The 22,942-nt window shown below is 42.3% G+C and overlaps 1 protein-coding gene across 2 annotated transcripts in view; it reads right to left on the bottom strand.

The window, feature by feature from the left end:
• Window positions 1-510: 510 nt before the first annotated feature.
• The window catches only part of TEDC1 (tubulin epsilon and delta complex 1), a 71,526-nt gene continuing 49,094 nt past the window's right edge, over window positions 511-22,942 (bottom strand). For both annotated transcript variants that reach the window (XM_064664393.1, XM_064664392.1), the window contains 2 exons: window positions 22,686-22,898; window positions 511-1,762 (listed from right to left, as the gene is read on the bottom strand). In XM_064664393.1, the coding sequence (XP_064520463.1) occupies window positions 1,403-1,762; window positions 22,686-22,898 (573 nt within the window). In that variant the 3' untranslated portion in view covers window positions 511-1,402. The remainder of the gene's footprint in view (window positions 1,763-22,685; window positions 22,899-22,942) is intronic.

The following is a 22,942-nucleotide window of genomic DNA, read 5'->3' as shown; positions in this document are numbered from 1 at the left end:
TAGACTGGTGCTGCCACTCTTGTTAGTTCTAGGATATACTGTTTCTCTCCCATTCATGAATAATTTTCTGTGAAACCTGTGTCTGAGTAAGTCCTCTTGTACATTAAATGTCAGCAGCCCTGGATCCAACACCTGCCCAAAATTGTACCAGCCTTAACAGTTCTGAGCTTGGTACCCTTCACCTACAGAGATGGTCTGGAAAGCAGAGTGGTGTGCATTGGCTTTTTAAGGCCATTGATATTCTTCCAGGAGCAGCAACTGGGTCTGGAAGCATCTGAAATTTCCTTAAAGAGATCTGAGCCTTGTCCACCCACCCCACCTGCACATGGTCTCCCCATGGAGCAGCAACAGTACTGATGCCTGGAAGTAGGTCCTTAAAGGTGCTTACCTTTGCCTGCTGAGAGCCAAGAGCAACTGGCAATCAGTGACACCCCTGAGCTGGGGTAGCAGACAGAAATCCAGATGGAGGAGAGCCCACTGCTCACAGCAATTCACAAATGAAAAGCAAACTGGATTTTTTAAAATATATTTATTCCTGAAAGTGTACAACCAGAATATAACAATATTCCTTGGTGAAAGCAAAATAGAAAACGGTAGGAAATGAAGGTCAAGGGGAAAACATTTGCATGTTCCAAGAGAAGAAGTCTCCAGAGACAGAACTTGGAGACTCCTCAAGCTTGGAAGTTAAGGTCATATTTCTATACCACAGAAATTTCCTATAGCAGATCCATAACTTATGTATCTCATTGTGACTCATAACTTGATGGAATGGGTTTCTAGTTTGTTCTCTTTGAGAACCCAATTATTTCAAGTGCATCACACCAGTAAATGAAATTGGTGCACTGCTTTATTTATTATTAGGCATTTGTTTTTCTTTATCATGACTGCATTATAGCTGCTACAAATACTCAAACCAGCTGAATTGAAACAGCATATTTTCTTGAATATTTCCAATCCCTCTAAGCCTTGGTACTTTACATGTTCTCCAATACTTGGATTTTTCTGACTAATGAACTCTTCTATTTGCTGGAAAATATTGAATGCAATTAGTACTTCAGTGCACAGCCTCAATGTATGCTGTGCCTAGCAGCTGAGCACTGTAAAAGAGCACAGTGCTTGGCAGAAGAATCCCAAAGATAAAAGGGAGATTTATGCACACTCCCACCAAGGCCTAATGCAGAATTTAATTGGCAAGGTAGGCAATAAAGGGGCTGCAGAGAGAGCCACAAAGGTTATGGCCCCAGTGCAAGTCACAAAGCAATAACAAGTTATGATTCCCAGGCTAAAAAAGATCAGAACTTACATTTGGTTCCTCACCTCGCGCTCCCCCACGCCAGGCTGCACAACGTGTTCTCATCATGTCAGCCTATTCCTTTGCTCTTCTCAGACCAGCTTTATCTCCTCAAGGGGAGATACAAATCACTCCATCCAACCCTTCTGCAATTGCATCCAGCCTGTGCCGGCACTCCTCCCGCAGCTGCTCCAGCTCTCTCTGCAGGCTGGCCTCTCTCATCCGCAGTTCTCTGATCACCTCTGTAGCACTGACAGCTGAAACAGGCTCCTTGGATACACACTGGCCAAAGCCCGTTTTGCTGGCAGGATGTTTGCTCCTCAACACCAGCCTGTACAAACCGTGCATTTTATATTTTTTTGGAGCACAAAGGCGTGTAAGATCTAGCAGTTTTAGTTCAACTCTTTCCTGTATCTTTCTAGCAGTGGCAGAGAATCCCTCCTTCTGTAGTTCTTCCTCTCTTGCCTTCACCTGTACAGAGAAGAAAAAAAAACAGGAGGGGAAGATATGGTACATTTCTGTGAAAAAAAATCCTCCCACCAGGAAACAACACAAAATGTCATGTTTGGACTAGGATGTACCAAAAAGAAGAGCCAACTGTGAGTACAAACTAAAGCATGTGGCAGTGAAAACTGAATTAAGATAACGTGCTTTCTATCAGGCAGCAGCCTCAGTAACCAAAAAGCTGTCTGTAGTCATTTGTTTGCAGATTCACAGTCCACCAGCCTCTCCACTGATGACTAATACACAAGGGCTCTGCATGCTTCCCTCTTACTGAGGAGTGGGTGGTTTGGCTTCAGAGCAAAACACACGGAGCAAAAAGGGGGACCCAGCAGAGCAACCTTCATCACTGTTGTGCTTTAAGCCACCAGGCTGTCATAACAGATTAATTACCTTGTGAATAACAGCATTATTTCAGTTTGCAAATGCTTTCTGCATTTGGCAATGCTAAAAAGTAGGGATGACAACTGTGAGTTAGCAATTCCTTCATTCTCAATTCCCATTATGGGGTAACAATTAGGAAAAGGAAAATAAAGGACCAGAGACAAAGAAGTAGAGGCCAAGACAAAAATGAGTACCAGGCAGCACACTTTCAGTGAAGACAGACCCCAATAAAACAAAAGCTTTTCTTTGACAGAATCACTTTTATCTGGATGATAAAAGCCATAGTATATACTGGGATTTCTCCAAAGCATTTGATTTAATGTTCTCTAACAATTTGAGCTGAAGAACTTGCAAGATGGTAATTGCCTTGCCAATTTTACTAGTGGATTAAATATGAATTCAGTGACTCATCTCAAAATGCACTTGTCAGTGGGGAAACATCACTAAGAAGAGGCACCCTACTCAGGCCTTCAGGGAAATGGTTCTTGGTCCAATGGGATTTTCTGTTTCTGCTACGGCAACAAGCTGCCAAATCAGTTCAGCCAAAAAGCAGCAAAGTTTCAGAAAAGGGATGCTGCCTCTGCAACCTGCACAAATCCCAGAGCTCTCCTGAGACTTGTGTGCAGTTCTGGAGTTCATGCTTCAAAAAACCACAGGGAAACAGAGAGTAGGATTCAAAGGCAGGTCACCCAATGACCCACAGCTCAGTAAACAAGCTTTAAGAGTATGAAACTTCAAGAGTTCAAAATATCCCATTTATGGAGACAGATATATAATTAGTTTTAGTTCCTAAAAAAAAGTGGAAAAGAAGGTGGTGAGAGATCAGACTGCTGACAAAGCCATAAGAAGATCAAATGGATGAAAATTCAAGTTAGATATTCAGCTTCAGAGTAAGACATTGTTTCCTACTGTGAGGATAATGAACCATGAAATGCTTCACTGCAGCTCCAGGGATGAATCCTTTGGCCAAAGCTCAGCTCAGGTCAAGCTCAGTGCTAATGATACCCCTTCCAGCCTTGAAACTGCTCTGCAACCCCTCCCATTCCTGGCCGCGGGTGAAGCTGAACAACTCCTTGGGGTTTTAAATCTGCAGATCTGCATTAAGATATCGGCACCTCACGCATTAGGGCTTTGACAAGTTCCCTGTAAAGTCAGAGATATTTTGGCAGCTCTCTGAAGCACCAGAGATCAAGCAGAGCTGAAAGCAGCCACAGCTGCAAGGACAAGAGTCCTAAGGTAGAAAAGCCCCTTCGCCTTTGCCACCATCAAGCTACAGCTGCTCAGAGTCAAACCAGCTGCTGTATCTGGAGAAAAAGGGCTTTTTTTCCATAGATCAGTGGGGAAGGTTTTACTACTGACACAAGTTCAGAAGCTTATGAAATACAGGGGATCAGTCTACATTCTCTAACAGGTGCAAAGTGCAGGTGCAAGGGCTGCAGTCACAGTCAAATTTCCCCAGTGACACCAACTTCATCAGAGCTTCACTCACTCATCCCACATCTTCCTTCAGAGTATCTTCATGAGTTTTGCAGCCAAGTAATTAATCCTCTCCATAGTCTTCTGATGAGTTATTGTCACCCCTCAGCCTCCGCTTAAAAAAGATTAAGAAAATCAATCAAATCAGAGAGGGAGTAAATTTCTCTGAATTTTTGCTAACACATTAAAGGCTTTATTGATGCAGAACCATCTGTTAAAGGAGACCTCTGTTGATTAAGGCATTTAAATAGAGAATTGAAGCTGAGAGAAGTCTGTCTTTGTCCAAGAACCAGGGGTCCCTCTTTATCATAATCCCCAAGGAATCCCAGGACATCTCTTGCTGTTGGCTAAAAGAATATCTGAGGTCCAATTCTCTGACGCCGCTGTAGAAGGAACAAAACCGAAAAAATAAATTCAATGTTACCTAGTCTCCCCACAGCCAATGAATAAATGGAAAATTATGTTTGCACAAAGTGGATTTAACGCTGGAATCCAGGATGGGAAAAATTTCCAGTTACTTACAAATAACAACATCACTCAGCAAACAGAGCCCACAAAATGTTATTTATTTCTCGCATTAAACTCCAGCAGAAACAAAGTAGGGCTGTATAAAAGCATTCTTAATGAAACATAGGTTTTCATGCCTTCCACTGGTCAAAATTGGAGAATTTTAATATCATACACGAGGCACATGATGGAGGAGCAGCATGCTCCTCTCAGCACTAAGTGCATTGAGTTCTAACTCACAGCAATAGTAGGGATAAGAATTACTGTACAGAAGCAGGAGCAGCTGTAAGGACAGGAAAAACAGCCTTACAGTCAGGGAAGTGTAATAAATTCCTACATCCGAGGATCAGAAGGGTGTTGCACATACTATCTTCTATAAAGAGGATCAGTATTTCCTGGGATAACATTAGATAAATTTAAGAGGGAAAATTTTCAAATTAATGAATATGAAACAAGAGAACAAGTTCAGCAAAGCACTATTTATTTCCTATCAGCACAATCTGGAGTTGGAAAGCTACCTACACTGTTCTTCCTGGAAGGCTCTGCAGCCATATGTATGGCCACAAATACATTCTTGTTGCAGTTTATAGATTTCAATTGCTAAAAATCTCTGAGGGCTACCTTCATGCAATATCCTTTACTCTTCACATCCTGAATGCTTGTGAAAATACTCAATAATCTCCTCCTGTATGGTTAATTGATGCTCTCTAACAGCTTGCTGTCTCCCATTAGTCAGCACACAATGATTATTCTCCTCTGCAAAACAATCTCAACAGACCACTTTGTATTAAACAAACATATTGTAAAAGATTAGGAGCCTCAGCATTTTGTGCCTGCCCATTTCTATCCCACAGCTCTGCCTTTCAGTCTCAATCTACCAGCCGGAATTTGAATTCCCAATTAGGTGCATAGTGCTGTCTGACAACTGCTGCACATCCTCTCCAAATAAATACAACAACATGATAATCATCATTTCCACTTCTACAGAATCAGCCTCATCCCAAAGGGAGCTGGTGCACTTTGAGAAAATCCACTCCAAATGTAGAGGGACTCAACTGATGAAGAATCAGCATCTTCAAAATGACACATATCCCGCTCTGCAGAGGGTACTGACCTGGTTAGTTGTTCACAGCAGAGCAGCCACTCACAGACACTGAGTCCATGGCAGCGTGCTGTCTCTCTTTGCACTCCAGCATCAACATATTCTACCAGATTTCACTCTCCCAAGACCATGATAAGCGAGCAGGAACCTCCCATGGCACACAGGCATCCTCACCAGCTCTACAAGGGCTGCAGATGGAGAGATGCCATGAGTGCACACTGAGGCAAATACTCCTGCTGGGTTCCTTCCAGCTCTTCACATCACCCTGTCACCAATCACTGTTTGGGACAGGACAGTGGCCAAACTGCCCCAAGTGCTCGTAAATGTTTTCCTTTCAATAACTTCAGTCTTCAAAAGGTATTAGAAACTAAAAGCTAATGGGAAAACTATAATAACTTCCATGTTCTAAGGAGAAGCCAACAAACTAGTGGAGTTGCAGACAGCAGGATTGCTTCTTAGATCAGACTGAAAAGGGACCAAAGTTACAGACAGCCTGTGCTGCCCTTCCCAACCAAACCTGGCACAGTGCAAGGGGTTGCAGTATGCACATGCACAGATAATGCTAGCAGATTCTCCTAAAGGAATATGCAAAGGAATAAGCACCATAATAAAACAGATCTCTTCAACATTAGCTGGAGGGTGGGCAGCTGCCTTCTCATTCCTGACAGAGTGGGATCCAGCCAGGCAAGACATCCATCAAGTGTGGAAAGGATTTACCATCTCCCCAGGACATCATTATGACAGATGCTGCATTTCCAAAAACATTCAGGCTGACATCTGATTGAGGAAAATGGCCAAGCCAAAACAGAAAAGGATGGGCCCAGTAGAATTGGAAAGGGGAACTTCCAAAGGTGAGGCACATCCAAAAAACAAGCTGAGCAGGCAGTTTGGCTCAATCCTCACCACAGTGAATTAACTTTTGCACCAATGCACATAAGGGACTTCAAGCCTGCAAACGCTAACAAACATGATGAATTTCCCCATCACTTCATCATCCCTACCTTCTCTGAAATGACTTCTAACCAAAGATATCACTGGCTGTCCTTTTCATCCAGACAGCTATCCCAGCTATTTTCAGTCCTGGGAATCCTCTGGCTTTGCATAAATCTTACAACAATGAGTTCAGTGGGCAAATCACGGAAAAGGTAACATGTCACACATTTTAAGTGAGCTGCCTTCCAGTTTTTTTGCATGTTCCATTGTTTTGAGGCCAGAACAGTAATATTCAGATTCATCTCCCCTGGATACATGATAATTTGTCATGTGGACTGCCCCGGTCTTTCCACTGCCCATCTTGTGAAGCTCCACTTCCATCAGTGGCTTAAGATGCTCTACACATCTGGCTCACTTGATCTCTCCTCGAAGAGAAGAACTTCCAGCCCCTCAGCTCCCTCACATTTGCCTGCACCTTTCTGGTCATGAGCGTCCCAGAGCTTTGTGTTCCATTCTGTAGCACTCAGAAACATCCCAGAGGGCCTGATCTCCCTCACAGTATTAATAACCCACAGCTGAAAAGTGCAGTAAAAGTTACGTACAAAATGGTTCTCTTTCTGCTAAGAAGCAAGCTGAACGTGAACTTATTTGGAGGGAATTTTACCAGCACGCAAGACATCCCAAAGAGATGCTAAGAGATCTAGATAACCACATCATGTTACTTAAATAATTTCCAGTAATGACCTAGGAAAATTGACAATCTTCCAAATGCTGAGAGCGAACATTTCAGCTTGTTAAAACTTCACGTGGCAGCCTGAAAGCCTCAGAAAGCAAACTGAATGCTCTGCCTCACAGTTACAAGCCTGAAGGAAGCCACTAGCTAGTGACAGAGGTTTAAAAAGCAGCAGCAAGGAAAGGTCCAAACACCTACTTTGAGGAAAAGAGTGGGGAGAGGCACAGGAGCATTTCCATTTTATGATCACGTTGCTGCCAGCTTCAAAGAAGGAATAGAGAACCAAATGGCTGGAGTTCCTTTAGAAGTAGATGATAAAGACTAGAATCATGTCATTATTTTTAAGTCACAATCTCTTCATATTATTCTAAGGATTTTGTAGAAATGGTTATAAGAGTATCACTCAGAAAATCACTCTTCAGAAAAGCCTAAAAATGGCCCATTTTCTGTTTCCAGTCCTATCTGTGCACTCATCTCGTATTTCTCTCATGAACAGGGAGAAGACCCCACATGCATACAGTATGAAACACAAATTATCCTTGCCATGCTGTACAGATACTACAAACTGCAATGCCTGCCTCTGCCAGAAAAAACAGTGCAGCTTGCTCCTTTGTGCTTCTACTCACAAAGAACAAACAGGAAAATCTCAGATCTTGTCTTTTTGAGTTGGAGAATGAAAGGAAATTAGGAAATATAAATGGATGCAATATCCAAGCCACGAAGTCACACTCCTTTGCTATCAGGGCATAATAACCCAACACATTTCATAAACTCATCTAGTTCTTCTGAAAACACTACAGAGCATTTTAACTTGCAGAATTTTTTACTCCTAAAGGAAGCACATTCCCAAGCTTTATTTTAAAGCTATCACGTCTAAGATGGCCCCTGAAGTGAAATATTACATGCCTGGAAACAGAAGATTAATGAGGGGTCAGCCTGCATAAACAGAAGAGACCTGCAAGGCCAGCCAGAGCATTCACCTGCCTGGCTCTGAACAGCTCCACAGCACATTGCAATACCCCAAGCACAGGTTCCCCAGCCTAGAGGAGCTGCCCAGAGCTCCCAGTCTCCCTGTAAACTGAGCAGACTCTCATTCAACACTCAAGTATCAATTTTAGATAAAGGTCTGTAGGTAAAAAATGGAAGTGGGATAAGCATAGAGATATTGGCACTGCTCAGAGGCTGCCAGCATGGATGCTGTGCACAAATCCTGCCAGCTGACCACTGGAAACCAGGCATGGCAAATTGAGGCTGGTTTAGGAGTTTTCAGTTTCCACTATGCAATCCAGGTCAGTCCAGGGGCTGAACCTTGCAAATACTTGTCTTTAATCAGTACACCCTGAACAACACTTTCTAAAGGATCATTATTTATACCTTGTATTGTCTTACAGTTTATATCTAGTGTTTTTTCCACCAGCACCCCCAAGGAAAGCCTTGCAGAGCTGCAATCCCAGCTGACAGTCTATCCAGGATACAGAAAACAGGATACACAAAACAGGATAGAGAAGGATTTGCAAACTCTTTTTAAGAAAGTCCTCCTTGTCATCACTGAAAAAACAGCATCAAGTACAAGACAAAACAGCAAAAGGAAATGATAAACAAAAGTATCAATAACATATTAGGGGGAAGAGCAGAGTCACTATAAGCATAGCAGAAACATCTGTAAGTATTAAATAAGAGTGGAATACAATCAAAATAGTCACAGGGATCCCACAATTCCCACCCACAACCACTTCACACTCCCATACACGAATTTCCTGGCTATACAACACGCATTCTGCACCTTGCTGCACACAGAGTAACACTGAGAAACAGCACCATGGTCTGTGTGTGACAGAAGATGTCCAAGCAGAGTCCCAAAGATCACTAGGGACAGCAAGAGCTGAACATGCCAGCATTGTTGTTCACCGTGTTTCTCACTGCACAGAACAGAAATCAATAACCCAAGAAGTTTGTGTGTCCCCAAAGACATAAAAATAAAGCCTTTTTCACACATAAGTAGGGTGAGGACTTTACAGTTCTTTAACAATAAACAACAATTTGGCTGGGCACCAGCTTCTTTTAACAAAATTTTTCGTTTTTTTTTTTTTTTTTTTTTGAACAATGACAGTTAAGGATATGACAAATGCTTTCCCCTTCCTTAGCTGTAGACAGTAACCCACTCAGCCTCAGAGGAACAGAGAAAGGCACCATTTCAAGGGATGCTGTAAATGCATAACTGACAAAATCAAACCCGGCAGCTCCTACTGCTGGGAAAAATTACAGAGCAGGGGGGACAGGACCCTGCAGAGCAGGAAAATCAGGCCCCCAAAATCATCTAAAGCCATTTGCTGCTTATACACAAAAGTCCACAAGTTAAAGCAAAACTAATATCTGCAATCAGCTGTTCTGGAAACACTACAACACTGAGTAAGCAGGTGTTTTACTATAAAAAAATACCTTACTCTAATTTCAAATTCATGTCCTATAGTAACTTGCCCAAATGTAATTTCAAACCTTTAAGAAAGCTACAGAGTTAGTACTGCAGCTCTATAAACCTTGTCTCATTGAATCAAGCTTCTCTGCTGTAAGCTTTCAAAGGTTTTAATTTTCTGCAGCAATTTCTACACACTAAAAAGTAACCAGTTTAAAAAGCTGGAAATCATCACTTACTATTTTAAAAGCTGAAGACTTCCCACACTGTCCTGCCTAAATGAGGTTTCTTTCTTCTGGTGAGATCCTTGATTGTACACAAAGAGACCTGAAATAGCCCATTTAATACCAATTTTCATGCATTTATGGATTAAAGTCATAATAAACTGTTTGAATAGTCTAACCTACTAAAAGCACAAGCTACAGTATCTCACCTGGTAATTTCTGCAATGTTATGCTACTTCCTGGTAAACTACAGGGTTTCTTGTAGAAACATATACTTTAGGGGTTTTAAACACAGGCTCCAGCTCTCTATCACTGCATTACCTCAGCAGTGAAATACATTTACGGTTTAAAATATGTCCCTTCTCAGCAAGTTCCACCTCAGCCACTGTGTCTTCCTTTACCATCTTTCATCTAATACCCTCGAAATTCCTCTTCTGCCTAAGAACCTCCAGAACACGATCCAGCTATGAACTCTGCCCTGGTTAAATTACACTATTCTCACTTCTCAAAGAGCTGGACCAAATTAAATCCCTTATTACCCCTCCTTTAATCCTTTCCAATCTTTAAAGCGTTTGTGAGGGTGGTATAAGTGGGGCCAACACATTTCATTAAGCTCTGAATTGTGATCTATATCTTATCTGCCCAGTGGCAGACAGCAACATTTAGTTGCCAATAACCTAACAACTCTTCCATGACCCATTACCCTCTATTTCCTAGGGCCACGAAATGGAAAGGTTTGCACATATCCAAAACCTGATGCTGTAGGCAGATCAAACTCATTTGAAGTACATATTTCTTACTAAACCCACACCCCAGCAACAGTAAGAAACTCAAATAATTTCTTTCAGCTTAACAATAATTACAACAGCTAAAACAAAATTTCACCTTACTATAATTAGTAATTTCTAACACTCTTTATTAGCTCAGCAGGAGGAAAAATCTCAGGCCTTTGGAATTGGTGGTGAAGAAATGAAAGGGGTGATCCCGAAGTAATACTGATGGGGCCGTTATTTGTACCATAAACTGTGAAGATATTTTAGAAGGGTTGTAAAGCTGAGCTATAGCAACTGACAGAAGATGTAATTATACAGGCAGCTGCATTCCAAATTTTGCCCGAGATCTGCAATTTCCTGCAATTAGAAAGGAATGTGTGCATCTCCAATCTTTTGCATTTTAAGGCAAGACATTCACTATCGGAATGCTAACTCCCAGGCACACATATGTCATTCCAAAACAAAATGACTGGGAAGCCAAGGAGAGGCCAGGTACCTATTTTATCTAGGAACAGATCTTTTAACTGGGGGAGGAGTCCTCTGAGAAGAAACTAAAAATAAGTTTTAATACCCAGAACGTACATAGCTGCATCTGACAGAAAGGGCTGCCACAGTCTGGCAGGGCACTGCTGCTCTGTTTCAATTATACATCCAACACTGCCTAAGTATACATCCAAGCACTTCCTAAGCCTTCAGATCAACATCCACACTGTTCTCCAATGGAAAGCTTTTAGATAGCAAGGAAGCACAGTAATGGAAAGTTAGATGTTAATTAAAGCATCTAGATGACAGAATTTCATAAAGAGGAGTGACCTCTTCTTCTCTGAAAGGATAACATATTTTTGTTGGCTTTGTTTGGTTTGCTTTGAGGGCTTTTTGCTTTGTTTTTGGTTGGTTTTTTTTTAAGATATTCCAATAGGTCTGTATTTAAGACTCATGTATCTAAACACACTGATGGAAGTCAGAAAAGTCAATTTAGCTTAATATAAAGTAAAAGTATATGGGATTAGGAAAACAGGAAAGAACAACATTAAGATTTTTCAGGGACTTTACCAGCAAAATACAAATATACCTCCAAATATCAACACAAAAGCTCACGACTGATAAAAGCATTGCCTGTGTGCTGAGTTTACAAATAACTGTGACACAGGCAAAGCCAAGGGGAAATTAATCCTCTTTGGCCTCAGAGCAACTGAACTCTATGACAGCTGCACCGTGAGCCTGTGTGAGCAGACTTGCTTACAGTGAGGGCTTCACCCAGCTCTCCTCCTCTGATGGAGCTGCACTGGATCTACCCTAAAAGAGATGCACAGAGGCAGCTCCTTCAAGGATAGCCTTTAGGTTGGATTGCTTAAGGACATACCTGAGGCAAACAGCCCAGAACTCAGGCAGCTATGTTGAAAGCCTCCTGAGACATATTCCTCCTCCACAAAGCTATAAAAATGTATCCTGGCTCAGGGGAGACCTTATTGTTCCACACAACTACCTGAAAGGAGGCTGTAGACACGTGGAGGTTGGTCTCTTGTCCCAGGCAACCAGCGACAGGACAAGAGGAAACAGCCTCAAGCTGTGCCAGGGGACGTTTAGGTTGGATATTAGGAAAAATTACTTCATGGAAAGGGTTGTCAAACACTGGAACAGGCTGCCCAGGGAAGTGGTTGAGTCACCATCCCTGGAGGGATTTAAAGGACGTGTAGATGTGTAGATGTGGCATTAAGGGACGCAGTTTAGTGGTGGGCGTGGCAGTGCTGGGTTGGACTTGACAATCTTAGTGTGTTTTTTCCAATCTAAGCAATTCCATGATTCCACGATTCTATTCTATGATATTTTTGTACCCTCTGTGCCTGAGCTTTTGGCGCACGTAATTTGCTTTTCCACTGGTTAACTTTTGAGGAGAACAACTGAAATCAAATAAAAAAAAATAGATGGGAGTCAAAAATGTTATGCTATTGCAACAACTCTGCAGAACCAGTCAGGGACAAATCTTAAAATAATAAATGGTCCTCAAAGAAACTTCTGCATCACCTCTGTTCACCTGGAGAGGATTCCACCACAAAAAGAGCAGATATGAAGCTTCAGCAAGAGCATACAAGAAGATGACCAGAATCACTGTGCTCTGGAGCCAAGAGCTCATCTAAAACTTTACAGCTCCTTCCCAAGAAGGCTGCCACTGCTCTAGGGAAGTGGGACAGCTCCAAGCAGGAATATCAAACTTCCAGATTCTTTACCATCAGCTACAAGAAGACATAGTTCATACTTGTGAAAGTCCCATATGCCACACAATTCTGAATGCAGACCATAGGGAATAAGAGAAAAACACCTACTTCCCTCTCCAAATGAGAAATCTTCAGCATTTTGCAGTAATTAAAAAAGTTCCATTCTAACGTTCCAGCCTTTCATAATGCATTTCTTTTTAAATGTAGTTTTATCTCTAGACTTTCCCAAATCCTTGAATTTAATTAGAAGATCACACAAACTGAAGTAGTAATAGGCACACAGTGAAAATATATGATATAAAACCCAGAATATGTAAGTAATTCAGACACTTGCAGAAAAGCTGTGGGGCTGTTTTGAAAAAGACCCTGACAACTACAAATTACAAAGGAAGGCAACAGACAAGTATTGCTTCGTATAATAAATTGCTCGCTTACTTTTCAATTTGTTCTACCAAACTTTTATCTTGGGCAGCAGAGACAAACACTGATGATAGATCATCTCAGATCTAAGTGGCTTGCAGAGGCTTGGAGGGTCCCACTTTGTTTTAAGAAGACCTTTATCACTGTGCAACATAAAAGTAACCCCTTCAGAAAGAGTGCTGCTTGTGCCTTGCACTTCTCTATATCACCCTGCTTTGGGAGAACAGGATGTGAAACAAATTCAAGCAATGTAGTCCCTGTATAGACAGCCAAAACAAGGAATGTTGATGCAAACCACTCCTAAATACAGAGATGAGAGGAAAGCATTGCCACCTAGTCATACAAATTTTCAGAAAAGGTTTTTTCTTAAGCAAAAAGTACCAAAAAAACCAACCACCCCTCCCAACCTTTAGGGAATTTTTTCGCCCCCAAACCGTTTTGGTTTTCAGTTAGAAAACACTTTCTTGTCCCCTTCAGGGGCTTTGCATGACCACTGCAGAACCTCCACCAGCACCCTCCCTGCTTTTGGGGGAGGCAGGAGCAGTGCATCCAGAGCAGCAAAGGTCACTCCAGCAGCCCAGCCTATCCACAGCTATAGCAGGAGGCAAAAGAACTTTGACTCCCAGGTAGAGATTTGTCTACTGAAAACATTTTCAGCGTCTCAGTGAAAAAGCAGACATTTCCTAAAGCCACTACTCTTCAAGTGCATTCAGCAGTTTCTCTTATTATCTCACCATCTGATGGTGAGTAGCAGCTGCAGGTGGATGTGAAGCTGCTTGAATGGCCACTGTGACTCTTTCAGCAGCCAAAGGCCAGGCCTGACAGCTACCCCGCAAGGAGAGAAACCAAACAGGTCTCAGGGTTTTGAGAGAGCCAGTAAGAGGAAGAGCTGAAAGCGGTGAGTTCTGAGCTCAGAAGTGTACTAAAGCTTTATTTAGATGCATTTCTGGCTGGAAAGAAAGTATGTGACAACACCAAATTACAGACTTACTTTTATGTCAGCTCTTCTAAAAGCACAAGGGACAAAGACACAGAAACCAGTTGGATACTTTTTCCTCTTATGATCAAGTACCCTTGATTTCAGGCAGACGACTGAGAGAACAAGGCCAAGGTTTCAAGAAAAAAGGAAACAAAGCTAAGCTTTGAATGCATGAATGCAAACAGTCCTTCTAAAAACACCTCTGTCAACTCCCCAGAAAAACAAGCAGTGCTGCAAAGCAGGCAATGACTAACTCCTGCTGGCAGAGGGGGAACCCGTGCTGAAAGCTTGCCTAGAGGTGCAAGGCAAGCCAGCTACCTCCTGGAAGTTACTGTCCCCAAAACCCACTCTGAAAGGTTCAGTAAAGCACACTAATAGTGTTTCAGGTAGAGCTATCTAAAACACAGCCACTGGCTATGGTGTTTGGCACGGCCTCTGTCAGCCAGAATTAGCTACATCCCCAAGGGACTGCCCTTGTGAAGGACAAGGTTTGTTGCAGTGGCTCACCACTTGCAAGACAGTCTCCAAATCTATCAGCTTTGTGGTTGCTGGTACCTCAAATCCCACACACCAGCCTCCAAGCTTTTCACATTCAAATGATAAAGGCAGTGCTGGGACCTTACATGCCTTGTGCATCTGACCCTACAGGCATTCCTAGTCTCCATCCTTGTTTTATTGTGTGCTTTTACTGTGACAACCTAAGTGCTACACTTATTTCTTTAAAATGCACTAAAACATTTACAGTGGCTACAAAACACATTCTCTCAATGCAACGGGTTTTTTTTACGGTTTATCGTTAAATAAAGCTCATCTATAATTTATTGGAGTATAATTCTCCAGCTGCATTTACTACATGTTTCATTGCCTTGGTCAGTATCCAGCATCTTCGTAAATAATGCGAGTAAAATATTAACACTGGTTATTTAACTTTAACTGTTCCTGTCACCTGAGCAAACATTCTGCATTTTGGCAAAGGAAGGGAAAACAGAATCTTCTGGGAACTGAGAAAACCTTTCACCCACGCCTATTTCAAACCCCAGAGTTCTGCACACAAAACAGGAGACGGCACTCAAGTTTTTAATGTTTCTCTCCGCCCTAAGGAGCTGGAGTCTTTTAGCATATATAAGCACCATGAAAAATGTCAGGCTGGGTAATTTATTTTCAGTTACAGTTTTTGTGTGTGTTTGAAATCAGTTTGCTGATTTAGCCACTGGTACATAGAGTGTCTCTGTCTCTCACACAGTTCAGCACTTATTCAGCAATCTGTGCAGCAAGTTGCATCTGCAAACCAAGAATAAATACTTATCTTTTTCAACCCTTTGTACGCTGCAAGCTTAACACTGACTACTCAAGTCTGGCCAACCTACATACAGTTCTCAGAAGCGAGCAAAAGTCTTTCAAAAATCCCCCAGCTCTGCTCATCTGCAGTAACTTTCCACATGGATACCAGCCTTAAACCAGGCTCCCTAGGGTCTTCAGGGCTAAAGTAGATGTTAGATCCTGCTGTCAAACAGAGAACGACACAGAGAGATGATTCCTTTTCTCCTTCCATCACAAGACAGCACACTGCCCTCCATGAACAATCACTTGTATCTCTACAGGCACTTACCAAAAGCAAGAAGCCTCAGATCTCCTGCTAGGAATACTGAGGAGTGACAAATAAACCAATGCAGGAAAATGCATGAGCAAAGACTGAACCCAAAGATCAGATTTACTTCCTACTATGTAGAGCAGATTCATGACTTCTAATAACCTAAATCTGCTAATACCATGGCAATTCCATCAGCTGCAAATTTAATCCTGCATTTAACTAAATAAGAACTACACGTAAGAGCCATTAGCCTTGTCCCCCCTTGCCATCCTCCTGTCCATGTCCTCCACTGCTCCCTTTGATGGATGTTTTGGATGATCTCTGTGGGTTTCCTCTCCCTACCCAGGCATCTGGGCCCAGCCAACCATGCACTTCCAAAAGCTGCTCCTGTGGTCTTGCTAATTCTTCAGTTTCTTTTCGCATGAGAAGCTCCACTGACAGCTGCTTGGTGCTCCAGATGGAGGTTTGCAAATACAAAGTGGAACACAGAAATGCTCTGGGACCAGAGAAGGGAATATGCTGACAGAGGAAATACACCAGCACTGAACCATTCCCTACCACTCCTCCACTTCCTCCACCCCAGACAGCCTGGATAATTAACTACTCGCTACACTAACATCTTCATATTAGCTGAAAGCCCAGAGAACTAGAATAAGCAGTAGCAATATCAAAGATGAAATGGGAACAGTTTGCTTAAAAAAAAAAAAAAAAGTTTTTGACAAGCCTCAGAGAGTTCTTCAGTGAGAGCTCAGCTGTCTCTGCCACAAGTCCCTGGTTTAAGGCAGAAGAAACAATCCAACCCCACAGCAGTGCAGGAGGGAAAGCAGCACACCAGGAGGCAGTCCAGCCCCACCAGTGCTCCTCAAAGTTCGCATGGTGGAGAATTTATACTTCCCTCACCCACATACATACTGCACATGCCTTTATCTTCATGCAGGTTAGCCACAGTACAGCCAGCAAACACTAGGAGTGGTTGCTAGGGACCCACAGCTCCTCACCCTCCTCTCTGATTCATTTTAAGTCATACAGAAAAACTTTGGAAGTGCACTTGCCTGAGCAGATAAAATTCAACTCAATCTTGGTAAGAAAAAAACTCAACCAAAACCAGAAGGATGTAGGACTATGTTTCAGCATCAGCCTCTGGAGCTGCTTCCTTACTTCAAATATTGAAGACTTAAATCAAAATGCATCAAAAACCATTTTGTCTTTTAGAAATGTAAGATCCTTAGAAAAAAGATCTTTTTATTAGACTCTATGATGTCTCCAGCAGCATTCTGCGATGAGCTGGCAGTGGCAAAAAGTTCTGAGTGAATCACAGAACTCTTGGGATGGAGAGAAAATGCCTCTGTGTTTCAGTCCTCACCACCTCAACTCATTGGGGTGTCCCAGGCCATTCCTGACATCCCTGCACCCTCCTTCTCCTCTGAAAGAGAAAACAAAACATCTCAGTTCCATACAGCCCCTCCCTAACACACTACAAATTCAAAGGGCATTACTTCTGAAATGAGGCAGCCCTGTACTCTCCTATCCCTATCCAGGCTGTGGGTGCAACAGTTTGGGAAGGTTAGAGGTTACTGAATGGAGGGGGAGGTGATCAATCAGGAGAAAAATACAGAACCAAAGACAGAATGTAGTTTTTCGTGCTCTTCCACTGTCATTAAGGAGGTCTGGTATGGGCTCAGCTCAGGGTACTTGGACACACCATCAGCCAAGCACGCAAGCACAGCCAACAGTATTTCTGGGGAGAATTCTAGTGTGAAAAGAGCATGTTCAAGCTCAGATTAATGACTCTAAGCCTTTCTGGTACGTGCTCCAGAGGTGTATGCATGAGCAAGCTCCATCCCATCATATTGCCATCTCTGGCTTGCTTTTAAATGCTAGTGAACACAGAGGATCCCAGGATACAATATCCCAAGTTTCAACAAAGGCTCAGAATGGTATAAGCATTTATGTGATGAAAACTGAGACCATTACCATTTGGAGTCAAATACTCCATATTCCAGCTTGTGGATGCCAAATGTTTAACAAAGACTGAAATCAAATCCTCCCCTCTAAGTGAGGAGCAGATAACATGAAATATTCAGAAAGGAAAAAGTAAACAAACAACTGATCTTCTGGAAATAGGAGATTTCATCTCTCACGGTTAAGTTTGTTTCTGAGAGGAGAAACATTCTTAAAGCTTAACCATTTTCCTCCACTTTTTGATAGTTTACAGATCTCCAAAATGTCACCAAAGAAATTATGATTATTTGCCCAGCACTGCACAGAAAAGAACAAAGCTAACAGTAAGAAAGCCCCATATTCAGATCACACCTCTCTCATATACCTTTTCTCCTCCTTCAAGTTACTGAACACGCTGCTGCCTAGAGATGGATATCAGTTAAAATGTCATATTAATCAGGATTTCAAAAATCACCAAATCCTATTGTAACATTGAAATGTCTTCAACTGAATGTCCCTGAAAGGGGAAAGGATTTCAGGGTCATTCTAAGCACATAACCAAAGAAACAGCTGGGGGTAGGCAGAAACAAACAAAAGGAAATAAGGAAACAAGCAAAGAAACAAAATAACTAAAAAGTTTCTTAATTTTAAGAGATTTAAGATTGATAGTTTTAATTATCAGACTCACAGTGTGCAAATGACCAAACTTACAACAAACAGACACATTGCCCCTGAAACCACATCTTGAATCATAAGCAGTTGCTTAGTGGTGCAAACCAGGCATCATGGCATAGCAACGAGTAACACATCTGAAATACCTCTACACAGTCCAAAATAAACAAATCAATCAATTGCAGGCTTTCATAAATTAAAGACACTTCAACAGATTTTCAAGCCAAATCCACAGTCTTAGTGCAGGTCCAACTCTTATTGAGCCATCCCTGACAGACACCTGATAACCTGGTTTATGCAGGGTCCAAGAATGGAAACTTCACAGCTCACCAGACAACCTACTCCCAAGTTTTCTCTGTCCTGGATATTAGGAGTTTTTCCTAAGTATCTAATTTTTCCTAGTATCTAATTAGAATCTCTATGTTGTGATTTACACACATTCTTGTCCCATTCTCTGAGGATATAGGGAGGAAAAAAAGAACAAAGAATCATATACCTCACCTTAGTCTTGCCATTTTTAACACAAAGATCTTCCAAAGACCTTACATTTCACACTTATTTTCATTTTTGTCTTCTGCACTCTCCCTAATTTCTCTCCTCAGTGGTGATGCTCAACAATGGATATGAGGAAAGAGGAACTGTACCTGATTAGATCAAAGCTCTATCTAACCCAGCACTGTCTTCAGTAGTCATAGCAAATAACTAGGGAATAGGTTTAGGAATAGACATATATGGAACAATACCTCACTTAAAAATACAACTTCCTAAACTCCAGCAGCTTATGGCTAAAGGTCTTTTCTGAACAGAGAGTACTTTCCATATTTCTAACAATGACATTTTTCTTCATTAATTTGTCCAGTAATTCCCTCTAGGTTCATGCATCATGAAAACCAAGGAGCATCAGAAGAACAGAAAAAACCCGTCTCCTCCTGCTCCATTGTAATATCCCTCTTCATTCTCTCCTTGTGCAAGAAGTCCAGCCTAGGTAAGTTTCCTCACAGAGAAACCCTTTCACAACTTGGGTCATCACTACATCCCCTCCCTGTGCCTTTTCAGCTCAACCACCTTTTTATTTATTTATGAATGGGACTAGCACTGCACACGGCATTCCAAAAACAGATGGGAATATTTTAAGTTTTGCTTTCTTCTGCTTTCCTAACAGTTTTTTAGGATTCAGTTTACTATTTCTGACCACTGACATTTTCACAGAGCTCATTCATGTGCCAAGACAATCAGAAGAAACACATGTAAAATTATGATCCTCCCTTCAGATGCATTTTCTTAGATTCATCCCCACGCAATTTCATCTGACATTTTACCACTTCACCACTCAGAACAAGGACCCTCAATAATCCTTTGCTGTTTTCCTTCAGGTGCTCTCAGGGATTTAATCTCCCCTCTCCACTGGGGCACCTCCCCATACAGGCCCTTTCCCAGAGCAGTGGCACAGGGCTATGAGGCCACACCAGTGACCAGCTCCACAAACCCATCGCAGCCCTCTCCTCTCTGCCTCCTGCTTTGCTGTTTGCTCAAGGAAAAGAGGAAAGACAATCACATGGGCAGTTTATTTTTGTTGGGAATCTTTTCAGAAAGGGACTTCATCAAATACCATTTGTAAATGCAATTAAACGACATCGATCCAACCGCCCCTGCCCACATGCTTGCTGGTCCCTTCAGAGAGCTCCAACAGATTTGAGAGTCATGACTCCTCTCTGCAAAAAAACCTGTGCTGTCTCTTCCCCAGTATATCACACTGAATGCTGTGCCCTCCATTCTGTTGTTCAGAACAGTTTCCACCCGGTTGCCTGGCACAAGTATCAGCCCCACTGGTAAAAACAGACAAATACTCTGTGGATTATCATGTTCTTTGTGAAGTACAAGGTAGTGGACACAAGAGCTGTAATAAACTGCACTGTCCCTCAGCTGGGCATGCCTGTAAGAGCCAAGATAATTTCCAGATGTCTCAGTACTGCAAGATACAAAGTCAGTGATTATGACTTCAGTCACCGCTGTATCTTCTCTTTGTTTGATTAAAAAAATAATACAGAAGGAAAGATTTGATAAGCTTATTTCTCCAGGGAAAAGACTGAAGGGGTCAGAAACATCCAATTGATAGAGGAGCCTGCATTCAGCAAGCAGCCTGGCTGCGGAGAAAAAAGACAGACCACAGGCAAAAAGCATCACATAAGCAGCAACACTATGCAAAGGAAGGCCTGATATGAAGAGGATTGATGGAGAGTCGTCTGACCCCCAGCATTCCAAAAAATGCTGTCATGTGGCATTACAAAACAATTCTGTTTCAGGGCACGTAGAAGAGGAGGCATCTGCGATAATCCATCCTTTTAACAACACGCTTAAAGTGCACTCCATCTACTACCCAGTCACAAACCCATGATACCCACAGAATCTCAGAAACACTGGAACATGACCAACCATTATTCAAATCCAATCAGTGCACCTATTTCAAAGAAGAAATCATCAGTTAAATCTTTTTGGACTTAAATTTTTTAAGCATAAAAAATTTTCAGTGCGATATTACATAATATCTAACATCATATTTAACAGCATACATAGTGTTATATATAAGAGAAGTCCAAGCATATTTTGCTTTAGAAATCACACACTGCAAGTTTTATTTTTAGAATTCTAGGGTCTGAGTTGTCCCACAACAGTCATGTCCGTTTTGCCACAGAAGCAACCAAATCTGATGATACTTGAGATCTGCCTAGTCCAGTACCCCATCACTGACAGTGATCGACACAAGTGCCTAGAGAATACTGTAAGACAAAGGCAAATATATGGAGATACTTCCTCAGAATATTCCCACAGCCTGCAATGATTTGTTCTCCCGCTAACTCGTAAGGCTGTATTTTTTATCTGCATATTTTATAGTCTTTGATGGATTTCAACTTCCAAGAATGTGTACAACATTTTCGAATCCGTGTACACTGCTTATATCCACAGTGCCCTGTGGGAAGAGGTTTTGTACTCTATGTGAAGCAGCAGCTCCTTGGGCCTGTCCCTGTCCAACTGATCCTAATTAGTTCCTTTTCCTTACAGTGGAAGAGAGTGATTAGCTCTCCACACACTTTTTCCACGCCAAACCTGTTTTGAACTCTTGGGCAAATACTTCTTGATCTGACAACCTGCCATCTTCATTTTGTCAGCTCATCTACAATCCTGTCTACCAACACTTCAATCTAAAAGCACATACTCGCCCCTCTCTTGAAAAGAAAGAAGTCTAACACCTCAAGCAAAAAAACCCTCTCCTGAGTTAATACAGACACAAAATAGTGAAACAGCAATTTTGCTACTGCTCCATCTGCCCAAACTCTTTCTTTCACTTTTTCTCCATCCAGACGTATCATAAATTCTCTGGCATCCTCTTCTCAGCCCAGCTCAGCCCAGCTGCCCTAAGAGGCCTAATAAGCTGATCAGGGAGTGGAGCTGAGGTCGAGGTCATTTTCGGGAGATTTAAAGTGCTGCAGGGAGTGCTGTGACCCGGAGCGTGGCGAACAGGCATGGCAGTGAGAGCGGGGTGAGACATTTTTTACGGACAGAGTAATCAGACATTGGAATGGGTTGCCCAGGGAGGTGGTGGATTCACCGTCCCTGGAGGTTTTTAAAATGAGACTGGATGTGGCACTCGGTGCCATGGTCTGGTAACCACAGCAGTGTTGGATCAAGGGTTGGACTTGATGATCTCAGAGGTCTTTTCCAACCTGGTTGATTCTATGATTCTGTGATTCTCTCCTCTTGATGCCTGAGAAGAATCATTAGTTTTTTTATGCCTGCATCCTCACTGTAATTTCTCCTTGTGCCAACATATTCAGATTCACCTTTTACATCTACATTAACATCTCCTTTATTTATGCCCCACCACCCCTTTCGGGTGCTTCCCAGTATCTCCCCATCCTTATGACAGTGAATACCATGTACACTTCCTTCATATCACCTGCTTTCCTCCACAGCCAGCCTCCCACAGCCAGTCTGTTCTTCCATCAAATCTTATGCCTAGTCTCTTCTCTCACTTCACAGGTTTCAAATCCCTCTTATTCCTTCCCCCATCAGACATTTCAAAGACTCCTAATTCAGTGAAAGATGACAAGCTCTGGCCTCTCCCACCCTTCTTTCCCTGTGAATACCTGTCTTTATTTTCTCACTATAATCATTACTGCTTTCAGCCTACTGCATCTATCCCCTCTGGGGGCTGCCATGATCTCCTCCTTCCTCCCCTCCTCCCCCCTCTCTTCTCCTCTCCTTTGAAACCTTCCTTTCCAAAAGAACACTTGTTTTGTTTCAGCATGCTGCCTCTCCGGGACAGATGCCTACTTTGTGTTTGAAAGAGCACTTGGCATGCTGTGGGCATAAACAGACAAGTAACCACAGATCTGACATCGTGACTGCAGCAAGGTTGACACACAGCAGCAACAGGGAGCCTGCCCCAGAAGGGGCCAAAGAGAAAGAGATGAAAACCAGGAATGATCTTAGGAATCACTAGTGATCATGAACACCACCTGAAGCCTTACCTTCTCACACCACGCAGCCTTTCGGTGGGCTACAAGCTTATGCAGTTGGTCCTGGAGAGTCATTAGATCTCTGGATAATCTGTCAATTTGCCCAGTCAGATTGTCAGCCCAGGGGCAGCAGGAGGTCAGCTTTGGCAGCCTTCTTTTCTCGACATGAGTGTCCTGGGACTTGCACATATTTCCCTCTTCAGCCATATTATCCAACACAGTTTCCTAAAGGCAAAACAATAAAAGTTACTTTTCAGCAGGAGCTAAAA

The sequence above is a fragment of the Pseudopipra pipra genome, chromosome 9 (assembly GCF_036250125.1).
Source record: "Pseudopipra pipra isolate bDixPip1 chromosome 9, bDixPip1.hap1, whole genome shotgun sequence".
NCBI classification, from domain to species: Eukaryota; Metazoa; Chordata; class Aves; order Passeriformes; family Pipridae; genus Pseudopipra; species Pseudopipra pipra.
This window is presented reverse-complemented; position numbering and strand designations above follow the sequence as displayed.